This window comes from Lutra lutra, chromosome 6 (genome assembly GCF_902655055.1).
Source record: "Lutra lutra chromosome 6, mLutLut1.2, whole genome shotgun sequence".
Classification (NCBI taxonomy): domain Eukaryota; kingdom Metazoa; phylum Chordata; class Mammalia; order Carnivora; family Mustelidae; genus Lutra; species Lutra lutra.
In genome coordinates this window covers 144,269,780-144,295,830 of record NC_062283.1, presented here as the reverse complement: position 1 = coordinate 144,295,830, position 26,051 = coordinate 144,269,780, and the positions used below count along the sequence as shown (strand labels likewise).

At 46.2% G+C, this 26,051-nt stretch overlaps 1 protein-coding gene across 3 annotated transcripts in view; it reads right to left on the bottom strand.

Moving 5' to 3' along the window:
- ZDHHC14 (zinc finger DHHC-type palmitoyltransferase 14) overlaps positions 1-26,051 on the bottom strand; it is a 272,226-nt gene that overhangs the window by 50,651 nt on the left and 195,524 nt on the right. For all 3 annotated transcript variants that reach the window (XM_047732878.1, XM_047732879.1, XM_047732880.1), the window contains exon 3: positions 22,957-23,115. In XM_047732878.1, coding sequence (XP_047588834.1) covers positions 22,957-23,115 — 159 coding nt within the window. The remainder of the gene's footprint in view (positions 1-22,956; positions 23,116-26,051) is intronic.

Genomic DNA, 26,051 nt, shown 5'->3' with positions numbered 1-26,051 from the left:
TTCTGAGACATTTCATTTTTCTTAAGTTGAAACTGTAGACCCAACTTTATGACGAGTGGGGTTAAAACAGAAGACCAGTGCAAGGAAAGGATGGCAAATGTGTACTGTGCTTTATATATTTTAGGGTGCTCTCCCATGTAATATCTCATCCAGTAATATACCCGTGTCCACGCTGTGTCTCGTGGCTACCACTAATGACTATGTGTTACGAGATGATGTACACAGATGTGGGACCGGAGAGTGAGAGGGGCCCGTGCTCCCCCTCTAAATGTTCTTTAGTCATGTGGCCTATATTCATATTTGTAATATTCATAATTGTCCCCAGTTTTGCATTTCGAAAAGGAGGGACCCTGAGGCACCCTCCCTGCCCAGCGCTCGCAGAGTAAGGCCTTCTGGAGGCTCAGTGCAGTTATCCTTCTGGATAGTCCCGGCTGCCCTACTTTGCAATACAGATTAGAAGAAAAGCCAGACTCAGATGGGCTGAAGGGATATTTGATGCTCAGAAGTCCCCTGTAGGGTTTTCCCAAAACCTCACAGCTCCTATCACTGTGCAGATGTCTGGCCCCTCAAGTATCTGCATCCCCAGCTGCTTGTGTGATTGGCATTCCGGGACATGTGCCTGGGATTCCACAGTCCCTTTGTCCCTTTGATTCAAGGCTTGGTGATCTGGTGCAAACATCCAGGTTTGGGAGGGTACCGTTGAGGGTAGATAACCCAGTCGTTCCTATTGAGCACAAGGAACTGAGGGTGTGTTTGGATGTCACTCAGCCCAAGCTCCTTTACTTTTCTTTACATTCACCTTGACTGAGCTCTTGCTATCCTTCCAACTGCCCACTAGGCATTCCTACCTACCGGTCTTGTAGACACCTCACCTTCAGTGGGTCCAAAGCCACATTCATTATGCTTCCCTGTTCACTCTTCTCCTCACCACTGGCTTCATCTTAGCAAATGGCGCCCTCAAGGCATCTGGCTGCCCAAGGTGGAGAATGTACTTTCTGCCCATTCATCATATTCAGCTGGCCAACAGGACTGCCCGCTGTATCCTGCTGTCTTGTTCATGCTTCTGCCCCGTCTGTGAAGGCCATCACAGTGCATATGCCCTTATCAGCTCTTCTGTGAACCACTGTCAAACCCCGGGGGCGCCCCATCTGTGTGTGCTCCACATGGCTGCTAGAAGGACCACCCAAAGCAAATAAGATCCCATGAGCCCTGTGCTTGTACTTCCTGTGCAGCTCCCGATGCTGGGGGCTCCGCACTGGGTGCAGCCTTGATGTGACATAGAACTGATGCGTTTCCAGAATGAGCTCCTTGGGTGCTGGGAAGTCCCTCTCCCTAGTCATTCACCTTTTCTTTCCTTTCAACTAGAGCAGACAGACCTCTATTGGTTTTATATATTGAGTTTCCCCATTATATTGCATTTTCTAAAATGGCCCACTGATTACAACCTCCCCCCGACCCCCACATACTACAACCAGCTAGTAAATGTTCCCTGTAATTATTCCAAGCAGTCCCAAGTTAAGATCCCAGTATGTATGGTATCTGGCTCTTGTAAAGTGACAGCTTGGGGGAGCCCTGTTGAAAGGACACTGGGTTCTCAGGAGAAAAGACCTGTGACCTAATCCTAAAGGCTGATTTATCAATGTCCCCCAGGCAGGTCTGTGGGTCCCAGCAGCTGGATATACTACTGTCAAAGGTTCTTTCCAATTCAAATATTAAGATCACATGGCTGAATACAAATGTCAGAAATTGAAGTCAACGGAGTCTGTCTTGCACAAAATTAGGAAGTGCTGGCAGGCTTCAGCAGCAGAAACTATAAATAATTGATAAGAACTGGTCCTCTTATAGACCCAGGGTAGGCCCAGAAGGAACCAGAGGCTGTAAAGCCCTCAGACTACAAAGTGCTACATAAATACTCCCCCTCCCACCAGAATCAGATCAGCACTGATTTCTCAGATGCTAAACATAGTGGGTTGTCTTCTTGTTGGTGGCTGTTGTTCACAAGAAGCGTGCCAGCACTTCCCTGAGTCACTCTGGTCTAGCCAGTGGATCGTCAACTACTTTTTTTTTTAAAACAAGGCACTCAAAAGAAGAGGTCAAAGGTTCTCTCTAGTGGTCAGTATTACCTACATAATTTGCGGGGTCCACTGTAAAATGACCCTATAGGGCATCTTATAGAAAAATTCATAAGATGGGTACGTGGATGGCTCAGTCGGTTAAGCATCTGACTCTTGATTTTGGCTCAGGTCATGATCTCAGTGTTGTGGGTGTGGGACCTGCTTAAGATTCTCTCTCTCCCTTTCCTTCTGTTCCTCCCCACCCACCCCTGGCACATGCAAGGGCACTCTCTTTTTCTCTCTTAAAAAAAAAAAAATTCTCAAGAATTTCAAGACAGCAACAGCAGAGCATTAAATCGACCTTGGGTCCTGCACAGCTATGAAGCCAGACCTGCTAACTGCCAAGGGTTTATGGTCTGGGAAAGTGATTTTCTATTTGAGAACAACTAATGGCTAGAAATTCCACCAGATTGTCTGAAAGGATTTACAAAGGGCATCTAAGAGAGAAGTACAGCAGGGACATGGTGATGGATTATTAAACCTGCAGGAGGCTAACGTCCCATCCCTTGTGGAGAGCCTCGGGGCAAGTGGAAAACGCCTTGCTGCTGACAAGGCCAGAGCTACGGAGCTCAGGTCCAGTGGCCAGGCCAGGGGAGGCTCCTGCTGCTGGCCTGGGGCTGGTGGAGGTGTGACCGAGGATGGTATGATAGGGGTGAGGTTAATGAGAGAAGAAGGATGACAGGGAGGACGCAGGAGGAAGAGAAGGCTAAAACCCATCCTCTTGGCTACAGTTTCCCACCAATATCAGAAACCCAGGTTTCTGGGGGCGCCTGGGTGGCTCAGTCAGTGAAGCGTCTGCCTTCGGCTCAGGTCATGATCCAGGGTCCTGGGATCGAGCCCCGCTCAGGGTCCCCTGCTCAGCAGGAAGCCTGCTTCTCCCTCTCCCTCCGCTGCTCCCCCTGCTTCTGCTCTCTCTCTATCCTTCAGTCAAATAAATAAATAAGAAATCTTTAAAAAAACAACTCAGGTTTCTGACCTCTAGGGCAGTGGTTCTTAATGCTTTTTATTCCCAAATGCTTTGAAAATCTGATGAAAACTGTACCCCATCCCCTCCATGCCCTCATACACAGCAGATTCCATACAACCACCCCAAGCCTGTTCTTAGACCCTGGGGTTAAGAATGGTTGATCGATGGTTTACCTTGCTGAAAATGAAGTAACTCATTTCAAACAACAAATTTTCAAGTTGAGTTGTTCTAAGAAGGCAGGCAGATGGGTCTGTTCAATGTGCCGCCCTCGGGTCCTGAGGAACAGTGTCCTAGAGCCCCACCCCAGCTGGAGGATGGCTCTCTGCTCACCCTGCATAACTTCCAGCTGCCGTGCGCCCACACAGAGCGTGAGTGGCTTTCCTTACCGGAAGGGCCTATGTTTTATTCAGGGTCTTTCAAACTAAGGGCTGTAATTAAGTAGTGGGTCACAAAATTAATTTAGTTGGCCATGACCAGCATTCCGATTTTAAAAAAGGAAGACAAATAGCCTCGAAAATACCAAGGCATCTCATGTAATCAAGTTACTGCTTCATAAAACATTATCTGAACATTTGTATACATCGAGTACCAGCGAATATGCATTTCTTCCTGTGAGTTGCAGGAAAGAAAAGAGTTGGAAAGCAGCTACTGCTTTATTCACATCTGTAGCTGGCACAGGGCAGGCCCTCAGACACTTGCCCAGTGAATAAACGGATGTAGGTACCCTATCTGCAAGAGGCCAAAACACATTCTCAATCATGCCATTTTCATCCTCCCAGAGCTGTATCAGGGGTATTAGCTTCTGATCAAGCTTATATTTTATAAATTTTTATCTTTTCTCTTGGAGTCTGAAGATGTTATTTGTACTTCTTGAACTTTGAGAGTTTGTGGGTGGGGTGGTGAGTTTTATTTAGTGTAAATTTTGGGAAGGAAACATTTTTGTTTCAGTTGAGAGCGCTAACCTAGTGAGAGAACCAAAAAAGCAATATACCTTTTCTTTTTTTTTTTTTAAGAGAGGAAGGTGAGGTGGAGAGATGAAGGTAGATATAGCCAGAAGAATGTTTAATTTTTTTTTCCTTTCCTTGCCTCCTTCTTTTTGCTTCCTCTATTCCCAAATATTAACGGAGCAGCTTCATGCCAGGTAAGGTGCCAGCGGCTGGGAACACGCAACGAGGGAGAGAGATACCGCCTGCCCTCCTGGAGCACACACTCCAAATGAGCCTTCTATCAGGACAGCCTCGTGCATGCAGGCAGAGTTCAGAAAGCCAGGACAGGCTTCCCAGATCCCTCCCTGAAAGGCAGGCAGGAGTTCACAGAGGAGACTGTGGCTTGTTCCAGGAATGGCGAAGACAGGGGGGCCAACCCGGAGAGGTGGGCAGGGCACACATCCTCATGTTTGACCGGGTTAAGGATGTCCGTCTCCTTCCTAGGAGCCACCAGAGGAAAGCACTTTTAAGAAGGGTTGGACGATCACATTCTATCTGGAGTCATGGGGGGGGGGATCAGATGTGGAGAAGAGACGGATGGAAGAGGCCACCAAGAGACCCCTGCCTGGTCATGATGAGAGGTGATGGCAGCTTGTCGCTGGCCCTGGCAGAGCAAAGGTGGCGGGGGGCGCGTGAGTGGAGCTGGGACCCCCCTAGTAAGACAGAGCCCTGTGATGGAGAAGGAAAGAGTCAAAGTGACTCTTAAGTGCTTGCCACTCCAAGTGTGACCCACAAACAGTTTGGCTCTCAGCAAGGTGAAGGTCATGGGAAATGCTGATGTGGGATGTCTCTGCTCCCCAAGTGGAGATGGGAAGAAAAGCAGAGGGCGGCTGCTGGTCTGGAGCTCTGAGCAGAGGTCTGAGCTAGAGCCATAAACTGGAGGGAAATACAGATTTCAGAAGACAAAGGGAGCCAACACACTTCCCAGGGACAAAGCTCAGCACAGACTCCCCAGGGACAAAGCCAGGAACCACACATGCATCAAGGGAGACAGCAAGTCAGAAGGACACTTGGGGAAGGGGCTAGGGGGATAGAGTGTGGACAGGGAGACCAATAGAAACAGACTTTCACGAGGTAATTGCTTGCGGCTTTCCTGGGTGTTGAAAAAAAAGTATTTTTAAAGCAGAGTTGCAGTTTGACGATTATAGGCAGAAATGAGGCAAGCACTTCTTAGCCAGATTAAAATAAAACCCATGGCCGGAGGTCCAATCTACCTTTGGCTCAGAAGGAGGCCTTGGAGCAGCACACACAGACACTGGGCTGGAGTCCCATGGCGCCCACCCAAGATGGGCAGAGAAAGGGCCCCAGGGTCCCCAGAAATTCTGTCCTTGAAACCTCCCTGTTGCCCGGGGATGTGCTTTCCAAACCATCTCATTACACGGTCTCTCTTTTTTGGAAAACCATTTTTAAATGAATGTGCAGAATAAAAAGAGAAATGTTCAAAAATTATTTTAAAGGCGTTATTTTGAATGAACAGAATCCTCTAACAAAGCATTTTTTCTCAAGTGCACCTATAAACGAGCCCCATTCTGCTGTGAGAGCATCTGACCCCATCATCCAGAAAGCCGCATAGGGCGGGGCCTGTGCAGGCTTCTGCTTCCTACAGTGGTTGTATTTTCATTCCACAGTTAGAAATTGGACTCCTGTTCATGAATTGGCTGCCCAGAAGAGAAAGGGCTGGTTCTGCATGGTGGGAGAACTCTAGCCCCTGGGACAGGGAGTCACAGTCATTTGCTGAAAATGAACACGGGGGCATCCTGGCTTTGCTCATTCAGGGTGGGAGCTGGGCCAACAAGGTCTGTCACAAAGGGATGGCTCTGTTCCCCTACACCGGCAGAACCCTGACCTCACTCCTGCCAAGTGCAGGCGCTAAGACCAAGGCCACTCACCTCCCCTGCCTTGTCTCATTTGGGGCATGAGCCCTCCTGCCATCCCAGCCTCACCCATGGTGACTGACGAGAACATGAAACGTGTGACCTCCCTCAGACTTGGGGGGCTGGGCGTGTTACTTGATTACTCCCGCTCTTAGGTCCAGGTGGTCTCAGATGGACCCAGGTCAGTTATCTGCGGACAACAGGTTGTAAGGCAGCTAGGGCCTCTCCTCGGGCAGCGCTGATGCCAGCAAAGGACCCCGTTGGAATCTGCAGCTCCCTGGGATGAGGACGATGAGGGCTCACCCTACAAAGTCACGGACAAAAGTTCTAAAAAGGTGTTTTAGGATGTTGTTTCCCAGTTTTCTCTCCAAGAAACTGCTGATGACTTTTAGACAGAGAGTCAAGGACAGATGGACCCCAGTCCAGCCAGGATCCACCTCGGGAGGCCCCTTGCTTGCCCCTGACGCCCCGAGGCAAGGCTCCCACTCCTCCCATGCTCGCTTGCATGCTTGCCCACGGCCGTCCCTTGGGACTCCTGGGCACTCTTGAAGGACTAGCTTCTTCTCACACTCTATCCTGTGGCTCCAGCACGGGGGACAGACCCTGCTTGTGGCAGGACTGGAAATGGACTCCTCATAAGCGGCAACTAAGAACAACCCACCCACTCACCAGGAAGCTGGGAGCTCACTGTGTGAACTATAAAGAGTGGGGCATGGGGAGCGTGAGCATGCCGGCCGTGGAGGGCTGTTCTGGGTGAAGGGAGCAGAGTTACTTTGGGGTCTGCCCTCCGGCTAGCATCCTTGGCAGCTCCCAGGGCGGCGGGTCCTGTCCTAGCACCGTCTGCTCTCAGCCCCCTGCAAGCTCCTGACCCCACCACTCGCTGCCCTCTCTTTGCCCATGTTTGTCTTTTTTGCTCTCTTCTTTCTCTTGCTGTGATTTTTCTAGCGCTTCCCCACCCCCCTTCTTTTCTTCCATGTGTCCGACTTCACGGACACCAACCAACCACTCCCGCTTGACATCGTAGCTCTGGCTCTCTGCAGCTGGTCCCATCGTTTCTAGGTCCTCAGGTTTAAGCGGCTACAGATGGAGTTCTGGAGTGAGGGCCAGAGGCTTCTGGGCAGTCAAGCGGAGTTATGTGCTGTACAGACAGGTCAGCGTGCCATGATTCACTTAAAATACGTGAACTCCCATTTTTCTTTAAAAGCATTAATTTTTAACATGGGGAAATAATCATGCTTCCAAGAGATAAAGGGCTCAAACCCTCATTCCCCTTAGCCCCAATGCCATGAGTTCAGTGAAGCATGGACTCCTGCTGGCTCTTCCCCTGAAATATTTCTGGAATCCATCCACATTGTCTTTCCACCTCCATGGTCGCTTCCCTAGCCTGGGCCAAGGGAACCTGCCCCACCCCAGGGCAGCCTCCTTCCCACTCATCTCCATGGCTCCGTTTTGCCACCATCCACTCACTGTCTGTAAGGTGGACAGAGGCCACTTTCTGAAACACAGAGTTGATAGGGTCACTGTGTTGTCTCCTGCTCTCAGGGTAAGACGGAGGATCCTCAGTGGGCTTGGAAGGTGCGTGCTTACCTCCTGCCTCTCATTTGCCTCCTCCCTGACTGCCTGGACTTTCCACGTCAGCCTCTTCCTTGGGTCCCTCCCTCTGCCTGACAACCCGTGCTTATCCTGCGGTTCTCAGACTGGGTGCTCCTTCCCCTGGGTTAGGAACCTCTCCTGCGTGTTCCCACCTAACCGTGTACTTTTGAATTGTTCATCTGCCTCCCCGCTCCATGGATGCGGCCCTGCGTTACTGGGTGGGTACCTGCAAGCTTGCAGGTGGGACCCTGTCAACCCCATTCACCGCTGTCTCCTCAGTGCCTGCCTTGCATGGGACCTGACAATCGACAGTTGGTAGACATCCCTCCGACAGCTGAGACAGGTGCTTACAGAGTCACACGTCCAGCCCAAGAGGATCACTGGCCTACAAGCCCCCTGCTTCCCTGAGCACAGGGTTTTAAGAATTCCAGACACACACGCTGGTGACTTTCTGTCTTCCAGCAAAGCTTCAACGTGATCAAAGATGGAAAAAATGCAGGTTTTTTTTTGTTGTTGTTGTTGTTCAGCTAATTGGACTGAAAAATAAACCTACAAATCAATTACTAATAATGGTTTTTCAGGCACAAACCGCTGGTGGAAAACCAGTTACTTTTATCATGTGATAAACAGCATACTGCTCTATTATGATATTGTTGTGAATTTAACTCCTAAGAGTCAAGAATATGCTCTATAATACCACCTTATTTTTGCCCACTTCCAGGGGAAAGACGTGTGGCACAAACCATTTTACAACCACGGCGGGGGTGGGGTGGGGCTGGGAAATGATCTTTGCTTCAAATCTAAGATGACACCCAATGAGTCTTTGTGGGAAAGCCTTAATTTCTTTAACTACACCAAGGGTTCTTTTCTTCCCAGTATTTCTCAGTGGCATAAAGAGATCGAGACAAGGATAGTGGGGAGGAAGGGATTCTCAACAACTTTTAAGGAACTTTCAAGAAGGATTCTGTTTACCCAAGAACCCAGAGAGGTGGTGAAGACAAGCTCAGACGCTCATCCTGCCACTGAGCCCGCCCACCTGCCTCCAGGAAGCTATGTGTCTGTGTGCTGTACACCTGCATTTCTTGAGAGAGAAAGAGGAAGAAAAAGGGGAAGGAGGAAGAATGCACCCAGTGTCATTGGTTTTCTTAAAAAAAAAAAAAAAAAAAAAAAGAGCTTGTAAAAATGGCATTCTTGGGTGCCTGGGTGGCTCAGTTGGTTAAGCGTCTGCCTTTGACTCAGGTCATGAGCTTGGGGTCCTGGATCCAGCCCCACATCGGGCTCCCTGTTCAATGGGGACCCTGCTTCTCCCTTTGCCCCTCCCCCCACTTGTGCACCTGCTCTCTATCTCAAATAAATAAATAAAACCTTAAAAAAAAAAAAACAACCAAACAACCAAAAAAACAAATGGCATTCTTGGGGGAAAAAAATGTTACTGGGTATTACTTGAAAAAAAAAAATCAATACAGTCCATCTGGTGGGTGGTGGGGTGTAGAGATGTTACCTGTCATCTTCAGAAGTCTATTTTCTAACAAGTGAAGAGTCTAAACAAGATTTAAGCGGGGTTCTTAACTTCTTGGGTGTGCCGTGACCCCTGCCAGGAGCCTCCTGAAGCTTACTGGCCTCCCCTTCCCTGTGTGTTTTTAAATTTATAAAACACATGAGAGGACAAAAGAAACCAAAAATCAGTATTATTTTCAAAATAATTAAAAAGTTGTGACACAACAAAATGCATGCTTATTTATTCATATGCCAAATAACAGAAGTTAGATTTTTATCAGTTGTTGTAATTGTGAAGCAGTGATAAGTGGAAAGGTTGGTCTACATATCTGTAAGGCATCAGAAATGTCTGTGGTTTCTTGTGGTGACTAACCCTATTCGTGTAGTTTGTGGCCTGTATTTATAATTGAAGGATATATTAAATTTCATTGAGAGGTTCGTGAGAATAAAGATGGGATTGTTTTTCCCATCCAAGCTCATGGGTCCCTGAATTCCATCCACAGTGCCCAGATCAGGAATCCCTGCTCAAAGCAAACTCTAGAAGCAAGGTGTTTGGTCCCTGGTCAGGCCCTGTCCTTGGAGGGAGCCAGGCCCAGCGACTGAGCTGCATTTCTCTAGCGGGAGCCACAGCCTGCCTATCCTCATGGCAACTGAGCTCCAGCTCTGAGGCTGTTGGAGCCTTGCTCTGTCCAGGTCGCTGGGGTAGATCATGAAACTCTCTCCCATGTGGGGCCCACGGCTTCCACTCAAGTTGCTGGTACCTTCTGATTCAAGTATACAGCTCATCTCATTAAACTCTCCTCTTGGATCTTAACAGACCCATGGGAGCCCTGAGAAGAAGGCCCAATCCAAGTACAAAAAGCCTGTGGTATGTCAACTCAAGAGGGTAATATACATGTCATATGCACACATGAGAGGTTTCTAACGATCTAAATCACTTACACATGTCCCTTGTCTTGCTAACCTCTCAATAATCCCAGGACAATAAGCAGTGTGATGAGTTTAGTTAAGACTTTGCATGGGTCCAGAGGGTTCCTGGCAGACACTCACCTTCTCTACTCATCCTGGAGCCTTCAGAAGCTCTTAGAGGTTTGTGAATGCATGTGACTCATCTTCCTACTCTCCCTGCAAACTGTAGCCCTGCCCGGGACCCAGGCACAGAGCCTCATTCAGTGTTGGATGAATGGCGTGTTTCTGCTGGAGTGGGGTAGAGGTTACGGTCTTTCCACACATATTAAATCTTACTGTCTGCCTCCTGCTCATCTTCTGGCCCAGCTGAGTTTCTCCCTGCTCTGCAGCTGTGCATTAGAGCTTTCCCACAGGGCTTGGGAGGATGGCTTCTCACTCAGGCTACTGGAGTTCTGCTGTGTGACCATTTGCAAGTTCCTGCCCTCTCTGAACCGGAGTTCTCTATCAAATGGGAGTGATACTCTCTACCCCCACTAATGCACAGGCTGGTTGTGAGCAACAGATGAGATAACATATCGAATCACCTCCTAAAGTAGAAAGCCCTCCCTAAATATATGATGATGTCATCAAAACCCACGAACTATTTGAGTGTACATTGTTTCTGTGTATTCATTTCCCGTCCTTAATAAAAAAAATGTAGCAATCTCATGTTACAGGCACAGTAGTAACTTTTTTTACATTATTAATTTTTATTTTTTTAAGATTGATTTATTTATTTTTAGAGATCGAGCAAGCATGCATGCAAGCAGGGGGTGGGGCAGAGGGAGAGGGAGAGAAGCAGACTCCCCACTGAGTGGGGAGCCAGACACAGCTCGATCCCACGACCCTGAGATCATGACCGGAGCCCAGATCAAGAGTTGGACACTTAACCGAATGAGCCACCTAATGCCCCACATTACTAATTTTTAAATAAGCGCTTCTTCTTCCCCTTTTCCCAATTTAATCTTTCCATGTCAATGATTCTTTTATTTAAAATACTTTCCAACCTTTTGAAAGGAAAATAAAACTTAACATAGTCTAACAAACCCAATTATTTTCATAGCTTTTTCTTTTCAATGTACAAACTTATACTAAGCTTTCAAAACAAAAGCACACAGGTTACTGGTCACTATCCCAGTGGCCAGCCTTTAAGAGCTCAGTCCTGCCCGACCGCTGCTGACAGTAGGTGGAATTCTGTGAAACCTTTATTGTTTAATACCCAACAGCAAGCAGCGGGATCAGCTAGTCGACCACAGATATGTTGGAAGAAGGAACTTCATAGCTGGTGATGTATATTTTATCCTTTGCCTCCCTAACTCCCAAATCCTTTGCTGGAGGACAATTTCACCTCTAGGCAACTCAAAAAAACGACAGACGGCTGGACTATAAGACACTCTATAGTATAAAAAGATGAATAGACACACAGCCTTAGAAAGTGACTGGTCTTCAGTCTTCGAGTCTCCCTGCAGGTGACGGATTGGTTAATTTCAGCAAATATTCACTTTCTTCCCTCTTGAGACGGAATATCCTTCCCTGCGCCACTGACAGATCACAGTCATGGGCATATGGCCATCTGCCTTGTTTGGCCAATGGAGGCTTAGCACATGTGCTCTAAGCAGGGGCCTTAAGAGATACTGCTTGCTTTGGTGTCCCATCACCTGGTCCAATGACCCACACTGGGAGGAGAACATGCCCCTGCTGGCTGCAGTCCCTTCATCCCGGGTCCTTAGAATCAAACTGGAGAAGACTCACCGTCCTCAATGCCTGGAGCCGAGCCCAGCCAGTTCCCAGAGCTGCCCGTGACCCACAGCCACACGAGAAGGAGAAGTGCTATTTATTAAAAGCCATGGAGATTTCGGAGGATGTTTGTCATACCGCATCGCTGGATAGTAGCTAACAGATACATCTCATCAACTCACTTTACACTATGTGAGATTAGCCCTCCTAAGGCCAGATTTTGATCTTGTTCCAGCAATTCTTGCTAGTGCCTGAGTCTGGTCCCTCCTTCTTGGGCCACATCCAGGGCCTCAGGGTGGCTGACATCTAATTTTTCCAGACTTTCCTCCCATCTCATCCCTTTGTGAGAATTCAGCTAAAATGACCATCCTAAGGTCAGACTAGATATCCCGAGTGTTAAAAACTTGCCAAATATTCTTTATGGTGTTAGTGAACTTTTCATATGTAGGCAGAAAACTTCGCAACAGCAGGAGTCCTGTCTTGTACTTCTGTGCCCTCTCCACCCACGTAACAATCTGTTGCTGGAGGCCAGTTCCAATTCTAGGCCACTCAAGTCAACAGCAGATTATTATGAATACATACATTTGGTTTCATTACAAATGCTTTTGTTACTTCTACCCCTGTTGGCAAACTGTGTCCACATCCACCTCAGACACCCAGAGAAAAGATGGCCCTAAGGGGAGTTGGAGGAGAAATACAGCCTTCCTGATGAGTTTTCAACATTTCCTATGCATGGTTTCCAGCAGCCTCCAAAAGATGGTAGTTACTTATTAATATTAAAATCTCAAAGTGGCTAATCATCTTAGCAGTTGTTCTTCTAGAAGTGGCTGCCTCCTGTCGGAAGAAATGAGCAATTCCTGAGGCTTCTGCATGGCCTGACCTCTGGGCTGGAAACCTCACTGATCCCCCGGCTCTCAACCTTGACTGTGACTAAGAACCCACTGGGAACTGTGCTAAAATGCAGACTCCTGGGCCCACGTAGTCCATCTTAAGACATTTACACGTACTTACATGCACAACAAATGTGTTGTGAAGTAGATTCTTCTGTAAGAGGAAAGCCTTCGAGGAGTTCCATTTTATTTTGGTTATAGCCTCAAAAGCACCTCTAGACCCTCAATGTTAACGTTTTTTTTAGAAGAAATTCCTGGAAGCAGAACACGGAAGACCTCATTGGGGGGAGAGCATGTTGAGAAAGAGATTGCCAGGGACAGGGCAATGGTGTGAAGACTCCATGGACAGTGCAGAGCCAAGAGTTGAGCTGGGGCCAGCCGGGGACCCAGGAGAAGGGGAGCAGGCATGATGTTTGGGACAGGAAAGTTGGCAGGAAGAGACAGCAAACAGCATGGAGACAACCAGAAATGGTTTTCATTTGACGCAAGAGGAGGTGAAAAGACTTCCAGGAAAGAATGTCATCTTACCGTCAAGTGAGTCAGGAAGGTTACTTGGAATTCTGTCATCTGTCAATTAAGCTAATAACACTGAATCATTGCTAATGAGTGACTTCATTAAAACTCCCCTCTCTTTCTGAAAAAGGGCTCAAGCTGCTTATAAGCAAATCAGGAAGAAGTCAGTGCCAAAAATACATGCCCCGAGGTCTTATTTATATGCTCAGAGGTGGGTAAATTTGGCTTTGAACTTCTGATATGACTAAAACCTTTAAGGAACACATGGCAGTGTTCTGCACAGCCGTGAACCGAATTCTGGCCCTCTCCCCCGTCTGCAAAGTGTGTGTTACATCACAGCAACGGTGACAGTCCCTGACTTTCTTTTCATTTCAAAAACCCCCTTCAGCCCTCAGGCCACTATAATAGGCGATCAGAGAAAAAGAAAAACAAAAAACCTCCAAGTTTGTTTTTAGCTGTAAGATCTCACGACTGCATGTATTCACTTTGAGCTGGAGGTAGGCGCACAATTATGGGAGGCACGCAGGAACTTTCTAGAGGTCCATGAAGGTGAAAACAGGGCTGGTGGCTTGGATCCAAAAGCATTAAGATGATTGATAGAGTCTGAAGTTTAGGGACAGGACCTGTTGCTTCAACCAAGGAAAAAGGACAAAACTCCGGACACTGAGGAAAAACTGACAGGCTACCTGGAAGGGACTAGATGTCCCGAGGAGCAGAAGAACCCAGCCGTGTACAACTGCAGAAAGCTCAGAGACCGGCCCCACAGGAGTTGTAGAGTAAATAGCTCCCCCAGATCTCAGGGGACCAGCCTCTTGGACTGCTTTCAAGCATTTACAAGACTTCAAGAAGTCTCTTGAGCTTCTGTCCTGTCTGGTCTGCCCAGTATGTTGACCCACTGGGTCTCCTGCCTCCAGCAATGCAGTAACCCCCTCCTGACACTGTACGACTTGGCACAGGGACCCCCACAATGAGAAGTCTGGGCTCCAGAAGACCCCTCCCTGTGGTACCAGCCCTACGCCACTGTCTTGGTGACGTCTGCCATTCTCGCCAGACGGTGAGACCCTTCTAAACAAGGACCGTGCATTCTGTTGACCGTTTTAGAGATTTGGAAAAATTAGAAGTGACAATGAACAAAGTGTTCACACACACACATATACACATGAGTAGGCAGCCCTCAAGTCACTTTCTGCACCTGGTCTGTGGGTCAGGGACATGTGTTAGACCTCATGATATCCAACAGTACAGGTCTCCTTGCATTGCTTTTTCCCCACAGTGTTACTGATTATTAATGGCTAGCTTATTCTTTTGACTTAACTGTGTAATTGTTTTATCTTGTCCCCTGCCTCACATTGGTTAATTTTATAAAGAATATTGTGGAGAGAGGGTGCCTGGGTGGCTCAGTGGGTTAAAGCCTCTGCCTTCAGCTCAAGTCATGATCCCAGGGTCCTGGGATCCAGCCCCGCATTGGGCTCTCCGCTCAGCAGGGAGCCTGCTTCCTCCTCTCTCTCTCCCTGTCTCTCTGCCTACTGGTGATCTCTGTCAAATAAATAAATAAAATCTTAATAAAAAAGAATATTGTGGAGAGAATGTATTTTGATTTCTATTGTGATTCCTAACTGATCTATGACCACTTACTTTAATGTATTAATTTGGTAACTAATAACCCTACTGAATTTTAAATGAGCTCTGATATTTGCTGGTACTAGTTCTAATGTTATTGTTGGTTTTCTTGTCACCTGCAACGAAGGGATTATTTTGCCTGCCCCTTTGTGACAGTGCAATTTATTTTATCTCATCTTCCTGCATTAGTTTAAAAAAGCTAGAATAATGTTAAATGCTAGCCATGATTGTGAACATCCTAATCTGTGTCTAACTTTAATGTAAAATAACTCCAGTGTTTTGCCATAAAGAAAATGTTAGCTTTTTCCATCTTTACAATCATGTTAAAGGTTATTCTTTTTTATTAGTTTTTTTATAAGTGCCTAGCAATTTGTACATTTAAACAACATCTCCTTCGGTCCCCTACCCCCCATTTTACTCTGTTTTTAGGAGTATGGCTTTTCTAGATTCTGCATATAAATGGTACCATACACAATTTATCTTTGTCTGACTTATTTCACTGAGCATAACGTCCTTGAGATACATCCATGTTGAGGCAAACGACAGGATTTCCTTCTCTCACACGGAGGAATAATATTCCATTGCATGCCTATACCGCCATCCCTAGCCATTCATCAGCTGACAGGCACTAGATTGTTTCCATTTCTTGGCTACTGTGAGTAAAGCTGCAATGAACATGGGGGTGCAGCTAGCTCTTCAAAATGCAGTGGCTTTAAACAACACAAATTTAGTGTCTTGAAATTTTAACAGGTCTGGAGGTTGGCTCAGAGTCTCCCAAGGCTAGGATCAAGGTAAAGGTCGGGGGTGCAGGTGCCATTGGGCTTGGGTCCTCTTCCTTCCAAGCCTAGTTCAGTTGACAGCATTCATTTCTTCCTCGCCTTTTCCACATGATCCCCTCCTTCTTCAGGCCAACCATGCAGGATGAATCTTTCTCCTACTTGGAATCTCTGCTGTTTGCTCTGAAGGGCGCTTATGATTACAGTGGGCCCACTTGGATCATTACTTGGAGTCAGTTAATTAGGAACCTTACTGGCATCTGGAAAACCTTTGTCATGTGAGCTGACCTAACTGTGAGAGTAATACCATGGTATGGAGATCATGGGGCCCAAATTCAGCCTATCAGACCATCCAATCTTGGTTTACCAAGTTTTAGAGTTAGAAATGGGTGCCAGATTTTATTAAATCTCCTTTTCTTATCTATTATCATGATCATATGCCTTTTGGCCTTTGACCTATTGACATAGGAAGAGACTTACTAACATTTTAAAAACTGCATTCCTGGGATAGGCCCTTCTATGTCAAAATGATGAATTTTCTTATTACGCTGTTAGATTAAATTTGCTATGTTAGATTGAATTTGCTATGTTATCATGTTGACTTTTACATACATTTATTAAAGAGAGTCTTCTTTTTCTCATGTTATTTTGTTAGATTTTAGTGTTAGGTCTATGCCATCTTGGTGAAATGAACTGAAAAGCTGTCCAAGCTGCTCTAAGATCTGAAACGCTATTCAGAGCACTGGAAGTAAGATAGTTTGGTTCTGGCACCTTTCTTGGATGTTTCTTTAGCAAATTACTCAGTCTTTCATTATTATTAGTCTACTTAAGTTTCTACTCATTCTTTGACTCATTTTCCATAAAGTCATGTTTGGCTGGGATTTTCAAAGCAATGAGTGTATTATATAATATGCAAACTAATGTAATTATTTTCTAAGAACTAAAAAATTCACCTATATTTGTCTTATTTGAATCTGTTATTTTTACTTTCTTGTTATTTTCTCTTTCAGTCTTACCAGAAGTTTATCTTTACGTTGCTTATTTTCCAAAGAATCAGAGGTGGGATCATATTTATTCTTCTGTTTTCAAGGTCACTAATCATTTTCTTCCTGTTTTTCTTAAGCTTATTTTGCTATTCTTTTTCTATCCTCTTGAGATGGATGCCATGTTTGTTTTTTGGTTTCTAAATTCAGGGTCTTTTTGTACTAGATTTTTAAAAACTTTTTATGTTATTGGCTATTCACCATCTAAGTAAACTTCCTGTTTTGGGGAGAATCCCAAAATAGGTGGGAGACAGGACCCCACCCTTCCACCCCCCATTATAGAAGCTGAAAGTGGGTAGTTCACTTCTCCCACCTTGCTAGCTCCTTGGGTGGGGAAGTGAAACAGGCCCAGGTGCTCCCACCCAGATGTCTGAACCCACAGTCCTTGCAGACAGACAGAGTCAGTTTTAAGCTGAGAGCAGCAGCAGAATTAGAACTTGGTGCTGGTACAACAAGCATTTTGCTCGTGGTGCTCGTGCCTCCATGACATCCTTTTGCAGCTGGGACTGCACTCAGTCACGCAGCCTTCCCTGGCTCTTCCTGGTTTTCGAGCCTGGTTCTCAGGCTTCTCCTTCATTCCTATGGGCTACCTGACAGCTTTCCAAATAACTCCTCTCCTGCTTAGGTCAACTCTTTTGTGTGTTTAAAATGTAGAATTCTAACCTGCATACAGTTTTCTTTTGCCTGTTTCTTACTGTCATTTTCTAACCAGTCCACAATTGTGATTTTGAGGTTTGTGTTGGAAGTTTAAAAAGTTTTTTTTTTTTTTTAATATCACAACTGGTCAGGTTTGTGTATTTATCTCTTTGTGACTCATTTCTAGTTTTACTGTTGTGCCATCAGGTATTATGGTCTGTGCAATATCTGTTCTTAGAAAGCTAGGAATTTTTTGTGGCCTAGTATGATTAATTTTTGTAAATATTCCAATTTATTACCTTAAAAAAGGTAAGTATACTTTGTAGAAACAAAGTTCAGCATATACTTATTAATTATATATTAGTATTCTTTATTTCCTTACTTCTATTTTATTTACCTGAACCATCAAAACTAGAATTATACAATTGTTTCTCCTTAGCATTATGTTTATACCAAATTATCCTTGCTTCCTCTAACAATTTTTACTTCATATATTTTGATACATTATTACCGGGTACATATGTGTTGATGACTGAATTGTTAATTGTACTCTTTACCAGTGTAAAATTACTCTCTTTGGCTTATGCACCATAATAAATATAATGATTTCTATCTTGAATTCTCCTTAATCTGTTCTTAGTAATGATCTTTGAGGACTGTCTTTTACTTGGATGTATCTAGCTACTAGCACAGGGTCTGACACATAGGTCTTTATTAAATATGACTGAAAAGGAAAGATATTTGAAATTGGGGGGTACAGTAAACCCCTGTTTGTTTTGGTTCTTGGGAGGATGCAAATGCCGTCTCTCTCCATTCCCCTCAAATGATACACTTTGTTATGGGAGATTAATAGCCCTCTGCCCATACCTAATAGTTAAGAAGAAATTCCAGAATGCAACTCTACACCAGAAGGCACCTGCAATTCCAAATCTCAGATGTTCTAAACCTTTTAAGATTGAGCCCAACCGTGAAGCAGTAACTCTAAGGTGTGAGCTCTAATATACACAGAGTGTACACAACAGACAAAATATCAGCAGTTGAGCTCAGAAAACCGTATCACACAGGAAGCAGCCGGATCAATGAAACGGAGACACTGTGGTGTGGGGTGAGAAGAAGAGTGTGTACTCCTCCCAGGAGAGCGAGAGCACAGCAAAAAAGAGACAGGGGAATGAGAAAAGGAGTTTATAAGTATTTTTAAAGATGGTGGTACAGCCCTACCCAAAACAAGAGTCACTGAACACCAAGTCCCTGTGGAGGGCCTCTAGAGGTTCTTTGTGCCACCTACACCAGAACTAATAGACGAGGACAGAACAAATGGGACCAGGGCACCACCTATGTAAGGAAAGAGGCTAGCAGCACTGAGTGCTACCCAGGGGCTGACATAGCCTGAGGGCTTCACACGCCCTTTTCTTTGTCTTCACAGCACTTCGGGATGTGGCACTGCATAGGCAGAAAGGGTCCTCCTTGCCCACACAGGGCAGCAGGTCTGGGACCCAGGGGGCTGCTGCCTCCAACTGCCACCTCTGGGCCTCAGACTAAGCTGCTTCTGCCCAGTCAGAGCTAGACTAACTCACGGTAGAGCAACTTACAAATGCATGCGCTGTCTCATTGTTTAGCAACTCAACTTCGTCCACAGGTTGTGATTAAGCTACTTTCAAGTAAGTCCCTTTTAATTACAGGCTTAGATTGTGCTCAGAATACCCAATTCCGGTGAAAGCTGCCGGCTTTTGTGACAGGAGACCAGAGACCACCAAAGGACAGACTTCCTTGAAATGTGGAGCAGACTCACTTGGGGGCTCTGGGATGTACACGGTGAGTTGGAGAGGACTTCCCAAGCACGCAGTGTGCTTTCCAGCACCTTCAGTTAGTCTCACTTTAATCATGATCTGAGGGATCCTGAGGATCAGAGAGAGCAGAAGGGGCTCCATGGCCCCAGATGTTGGTCATTTAAAAATACCGTATAACTTCAAAGATCACCTGGATTAACCAATAAGCCAGAATACTCTGTTCCATCTGTGCAAAAACAATGGATGGCAACAGAGAAAAAGAACTAGAGAGAAGAGAGAGAAAGGTTCTGAGAGACAGAAAGAGAGGTAAACAGTCAAAACCAGAGCGGGGAGGGATATGTTCTCTTCTACTACTGCAGGTCCTCTAAAGCCCACCAGGTTACAGGAAAACAAGGTGATTCTTATCACGCCGTGAAGATGAATCTTGTTCTGTGCAGTTATCTTGAAGCGTTATGGCAGCATTTCCCTGGTCACCATGATGACACTGATGGCAAGCATGCACTGAGCCCCCACTGTGCACCACGTCTACCCGTGGTCTTTGCTGGACACTGTTTCCCTTAATCCTTAAAAGAAACCTCTGAGGTAGTACTAGGGTCATCCCATTTTAGAGAGGTGGTAACCTACCCAGGTACTGATACCATCCAGTGACAGGATGTGGATCCAGTCTTGTGCATTACACCCACACTGCCAACCACTAGGCTCGGCTAACCTGTTCTGTATTTGCACCAGAGTCTGCTCTCCATGGAAGCTTTGTCCCTCAGTTCTCAACTCAAAATACAGAGCCCCTCCGGGTATGCTCTCATTTCAAACTTAGTTAACAAAGAAAAATACTCTTCTGGACCACCTGGGAAACTGCATTTTTCCTCTCTCCTCTCCCAGTGTAAAGCAACATTAAGCTCTGTACGTAGGAAGAACCAACCCAAACACATTCATTACAAAGGAAGGGAAGGCGCGTGTGCTAATCCTGGCTTTCAGCACATCATTGTACATTTCTCCCTGGCTGCGAAAGGTATAATTCTTTCAATAAAAACTTTCTTCCTACAAATAAAATCATGGCAAACTCTGCAATTACAATTCTCAGTTGGAGACATTTGCTTCCTGTTCTGTTTTCCCGAATGTGGAAAAAGGTCCAATTTGCTGGTCTGCTTGTGGGTCACCCCAAAGGCCCAAATGTAGCATCATGGACTGGAAAACAAAAGCTATGTAGGCTTGAATCACTGTGTGGTTGTTCCAGGAGTGCTGTGAATAGTTTTATTTTAAATCAGCTGTATGCTACTTGTCTCACCTGTCACTTATACACTGGGGCCCTGGCCAAGCTTTGCCACACTCCAGCCCCAGAACCAGCAGATGCTGCTTTGAGGCAGATGTTGGCAATGTGCTCTTTGGCCAGTTCTCCTCCTCTTGAGCCCCCTCCCAAACTTCCCCCTTTCCTTGTCTTCCCCTTCACTGTTCTGTGTCTCCCAAATATAGGACACCACTATGCTTATTGGTGGGGGAGGGTGCCAGATTACTACCATGACTTGGATTTATCAGAAAGGTTGCAGAAGGCTCCTACACACTATGGGCTGATGGCTCCTATTTTCTTAGCTGGTACTTTCCATAAGACACTGTAGAATCGTAGACAGTTATACTCAAGAAGCACACCATTAACTGTGGCTGATATATAATTTTGGTAAAGAGATTTTACATCTAATTCATCAGGGTTCTTTAAGGGACATGTATGTACACCTCCGGGTGTTGGAGGGAATGAATAAGACAATGATATGACCTTTTAGAAAGTGTTTTACAATAATCCGAAGAGAATTTTAAAACATGATGAGCTGGGAAGGAAGTTTTATCATGATCAGGAGTCTAGCCTAGAGACAGTAAACAGAAAATTGGGATCAGTTGATATAAATGAATAGTCGGATGTCTAGAAGTGGGTAAATATTTTTATAAATAATGAAGAGAAGGAGGTACCCAGTAAATTCTTTGGGTTTATAGATATCAACTCCCTACCTATGAATGCCTACTGGAATATGTCACCAGACCTTCAGGAGAAGGCAAAGTAACAGAAGAGTTTTGTGAAAAATTTAAGTTACATCATATAATAGTTCATCATTAGTATCAAAATTATGACCCAAGCAAGGGTTAAGCAAGACCCAAGCAAAATTCTCAAGCAAGGGTTTTGAGAATCTCTACAGGTTATTTCCTGAAGATATTGAAGCCACTGCAATGCTTTGACTTAAAAGCCTCCTCAAGATGGCCCCTGGGGCTGAAGTCACCAGGAAGCCTATCAGAAATCTATCAAAGGCTGCCACTGTGTCCTTGTGGAAACCCTGGTCTGCTCTCACATGGAGGAAGAGGTGCGGTTTTGGTCATCACAACCACAGAGGGCTACAGTAGATCAAGAAATTATCTAGAGAGAGCTAATCAAAATATCAAGGAAGCAGAAGTAAGAACTGAAGAGTAACAAAGATAACAGACACAACAATAACATCTGCTCTACCCAGGCACCATTCCAGGCTCTTCCTCATATCGATTCACTTAATCCTCCAACCGTCCCATGAAGTAGTTACTGTTATCAATCCCATTGTACAGATGAGAAAACTGAGGTATAGAGAGTTGAAGTAGCTTGTCTGTGTCATGATGCTAGTATTGGCACCCAGGCCATCCAGTGCCAGATTCCTGGCTCTTGACTCAGGCTACTTGCAAAATGGGAAAGGACTGAACAAAATTCCATGCCTTTCTGCTTGGGGGGCAAGGCTAAAAGTAATTTACTAAGTTGATAAAAACAAGACAAGGCCTGATGGCGAAAACAGGGACTTTCTACCAATTTTAGGCTTTTAATGTTAGGATGAAGTAATTTTCAGATAAAAGGTAAACGGTCTGCACAACAGAAATGCATTGTGACATTTTCTTTTCCTCAAGAATTGAGACTACAAATTCTAATAGATTCAAAAAGAGTGCTGGCCGGGCATGATGTGTTCCTGAGGGAAGCAAAGTTGGGTCAGAGCTCATAGAGGATTCCCGGGCCTAATGCCCAGAATTATCCATGGCAGGTTATGGGACTGGAGAAATGTGGGTCTTTCCCAGGGGTCAGAGCCTCTGTGTTACCCACCCTTCCTGTGACTTGGGTCTTCTACCATCTCCTTGCCAACTTCATTCTCTAAGAAGCTTCAGACCGGGAAGGAAGATGGTCTGTGGGTGTGACTAGCAGTTCTCTGGCTGAAGTGACAGGAAGTGCTTGCCAAGTAATTCCAAGGGCGTGAGACCCAGGTCAGCTGTAAAAATCCCCTGTTGGGCCAATGGTGTCCGAACAGTAGAGCCATGTCTTACAACGGAGGACCTCTGTGCTACCCATTCCCTCTGCTGTTTCTCCAGTCTGTCCTGGAGAAAGCAAGTGGACACAGAGGCAAGGTCCTGGTGGTCTCTGGGGAGAGCAACCATCCTAACTAGGGGCCTGGAAGTCTTCCCGCTTCTGCCTCTTTTCCTCTCCTTGGACTTTGTGGGGCCTCCAGTTCCCCCACTAAGTGCCTCTCTGAGGAGTTGGGGGAACTAGACAAAGCATTCCCGGCCATATTTAGGCAACCGAGGGACCTCGGGGTAACAGGGTTTTATGTCTAGAGCCTGCCGATCTGGAAGCTCCAGGAGCAAAGAACCCCACTCTGGTGTGTGTGCTCCGGGAGGAGGTCTAGGGCGCTGGACCTGGAGCGGAGGTGGTGGAAGACGGAGAAAGGAAAAAGTTTAAAAAAAAAAAAAAAAAAAAAGAGAGAGAGAGATTTGGTAACACTAGGCTTGGTGAATGGGATCGGCGGCAGGAGGCTCTTGGAATACAGCTGGTACTGAGTTCAGTCCCGCAGGATGAGAGAAACCCACGTGCTCTCTTCAGCTGTGCTAAAGCGAGTCCTCCGAGGAAACGAGCCACCCCCTCTGCTGCAGACACCTGACCCCCGCGTGACGGGCCGAACCGAGCTGGTCTCCGCGGCTACTCACCTACGCAGTTATCGCAAAGGCTACAATGAGAGGCACGAGGGGGCCGGAAAATCTTGCAGGTGAAACAATACTTAAGTTTCACAGTCTGTCCATTGATGATGACTTCTTTCGTTCTGGGAGGCGGGCGGTACCCCCCTGAACTGGTGCCATTTGCGATATCTGTGGAGAAAAGAAGAAAAAGAGCGCACGCTCGTAACACGGTCCCCGGTGCCCTGCAGGATCCCGCATCTGGAAGGGAGGCGTGGAGTCTGCACGTCTAAGGGCAGTGGCCACACTTGGCCTTGGGACACCTACGCCTTTCTGGGAGGCACGTGACACACGAATGTTCCTGAGGCGCTGAGGGGCCGCTTGTCCCACAGACTTCCCGGTACTTTCCAGGACTGGGGGCAGGTTGGGGGGGGGGGAATGCGGGGACTATTTCACACAAGTGGGAGCGGCCACGTGACTGAGCTCTGGCCAATGGGGTTCGAGCACTTCCAGTGCACTGCAGCCAGTGGGTACCTCCCCAGTGGAGCCCCGCCCACTCTCTCCCCTCCTGGCCAGGGGACTTTAGAACCGCAAACTGGGGATCCTGGGTGACTGTGCAGAGTACAGCTGTGTCACTGACCTCTTCGCCCTCCACACTCTTACAGGGACACCAACTCCCCACCGTGTTAAATTGCTGAAGGTCTGGGCTTTGTTACAGCAGGTAGTGTTGATCTATTTAGTATAGTGGGTGATACTCGTATCAAGATCTTTCTCCCCTGGTGCATCCCAAATCCAGTTTGAGAATCTCCCACCTTGTACACTGGCCTCCTCAAAAAATCCCAGGTATTGGATGGAGGGAACGTAAGTCATATATATGTGTGTGTGTTTATATATATTCAAAAATATACATGTATATACATTTAAATATACATTTAAAGGCATATTATATATATTCAAAAACATATACGTTAAACGGATATTTAAAAATAATTTCCATAGTTTGTTTATTGTCTGGCCAGCATCTTTTGTCTGGCCAGTTTTTTTAAATGTTGAAGAAAATACAAATATGTATATATTTTTAAGTTTCATTTTATCTTACAATCTCGTTCTGGTCCCTGAGTTCACATTAAAATCACCCAGGGAGCTTTTAAAGTTCCCCTAATGCATGGACCCCGGGCCCAGACCCATTAAATCAGAATTGCCCCCAGGGTAGCTCCGATGTGCTGCAGGGTTGAGAAGCCTGCTCTACAGGAAGATAAAACATGGGAGCTTTATTCTCATCCAGACCTCTCCCAGCCCTGTAAGGGCTGCCAGAAAGAATTTGGGGTAGCTCGCCGCACCGCCAAGAGCAGAGGCCGCGGGGGATAAATAGCGAGAATATCTAAGGGCTTCGGCAGAGACTCTGCAGCCAATAAACAGTCAGGACAGACCCTAGGGGCTGGAGGAAATCTTGGGAAACTTCATGGTGTTCTGGAAACAGAGCCAGGAGCATGAAAGGTAGCTGTCCCTTTGAATTCATACACACTCAAAGTACACACGATCAGACGGCAACAGTTGCAACATTGGGCAAATTTGCCAAGGGGTAGCGGGGAGTCCCACCACCCACAGAGCCCCGCCTCCAAACAGCCGGGAACGGAGTTACGGGAAGAGCTTCTGAAACTACTGGTCTTTCCGTCCTGCCCTCAGACAGTCTGATTTCATTGGCGGGGTAGAGTCTGGCATCAGCGTGGTAAAAACTCCCCGGGGATGGTGGTACTTGCAGAGCTGTACCCTCTGCCCGCCGCCCTGCACGGACAGCGCCCACCATGCACGCGTCGTGATATCAGGAGCCCCTCACCCTTCACCCCAACTTCTGTAAGAGGAAGACAGAGGCTGGAAAATCTCCTCCAGCCCTTTGGCCTTGGTGTTGGAATTTGTGAAAATACCAACCCCAGCGGTAGGACAAGCATATTGAGCAGTTAGCCATTTTCTATTCATGGAAGATGAAAGTTCTCTTAAGCAGGTTATGGGACGAGAGGACAGAGTTCTGGAACACCTGAGGGAGAGAAGGCAGTGGGAGGCAGGGAAACGGGAAGAGTAAGGAGCAGACCTCTGATCCACCCCTGGGCAGAAAACAACCCTTCTACTTAGAATAATTAAACAGCTGTGGAGTCATCCCAAAGAGCCTGGGTGGCCTTGCCAAGTAGGATACCCTCTCTTGGCACGTGTCCCACCTGCCTGGCCTCCCGTGGCTGCCCCATGGGACATCTTAACAGCTTTTGTAATAAGGAGAAAGCAAAGAGAGGACATGGCTGTGTACTTCCCTAACCATCTGGGTAAAAGTAACTTGCTTTGAATAGATCAAAGATAAGGTCAGCTCTCCAGAGACCATGCCAACTGGATGCCACTGAGGCCTCAATTAATTATGACTTGGAGCCTTCCTGGTCTTATGTCAGCCCGAAATCTACTGTATCAATTCGGCTCATGAAAACATGGGAAGAAATACTAGAAAGCCAGATAGAGATTTTAAAATAATAATCCAATCAATAATATTTGTGTTGATTTAATCAGAAAAGTTTAAAAACTGGATTGTCAAGTGCCGTGTTTTTAAAAGTGGGAATGATAAACTCACCCACACTAGAACTACTAATAAAGGTCTGGTCTGAGTACCAGTGGCTTGGAGAAGGATCTGCTCGCACTTCTTAAGACAAACTAGTGACCCTGTAGTTCCCTAGTACATTCTGGAAAGATTAAAGCTTTGACACGATGTGTTCAACAGACATGGTCAACTGAAGCTTAAGACCGAAGCTGAACCCCAAAATTCTTTGACTTAATATCTGGAGAGCTTTTTATGTAAAAGAAATGGAAAAATCAGAAGACCTAGATTCAGGACCCAGCTGTGCCATCATTAACTGACTGAAGGTCCACAGAACTAAAATAAAACCCAAAAAGTCAACTGACATTCAGGACATATGGTTGACCCGTGAACAATGCTGGGTTTGGGGGGCAAACCCCTTGCACAGCTGAAAATCCAAGTATAACTTTTGGCTTCCCCAAAACTTAATTATGAATAGTCTGTTGTTGACCAGAAGCCTTACAAATAACATAAAGTTGATGAAGATGTATTTGGTATATTCTATGTATTAGGT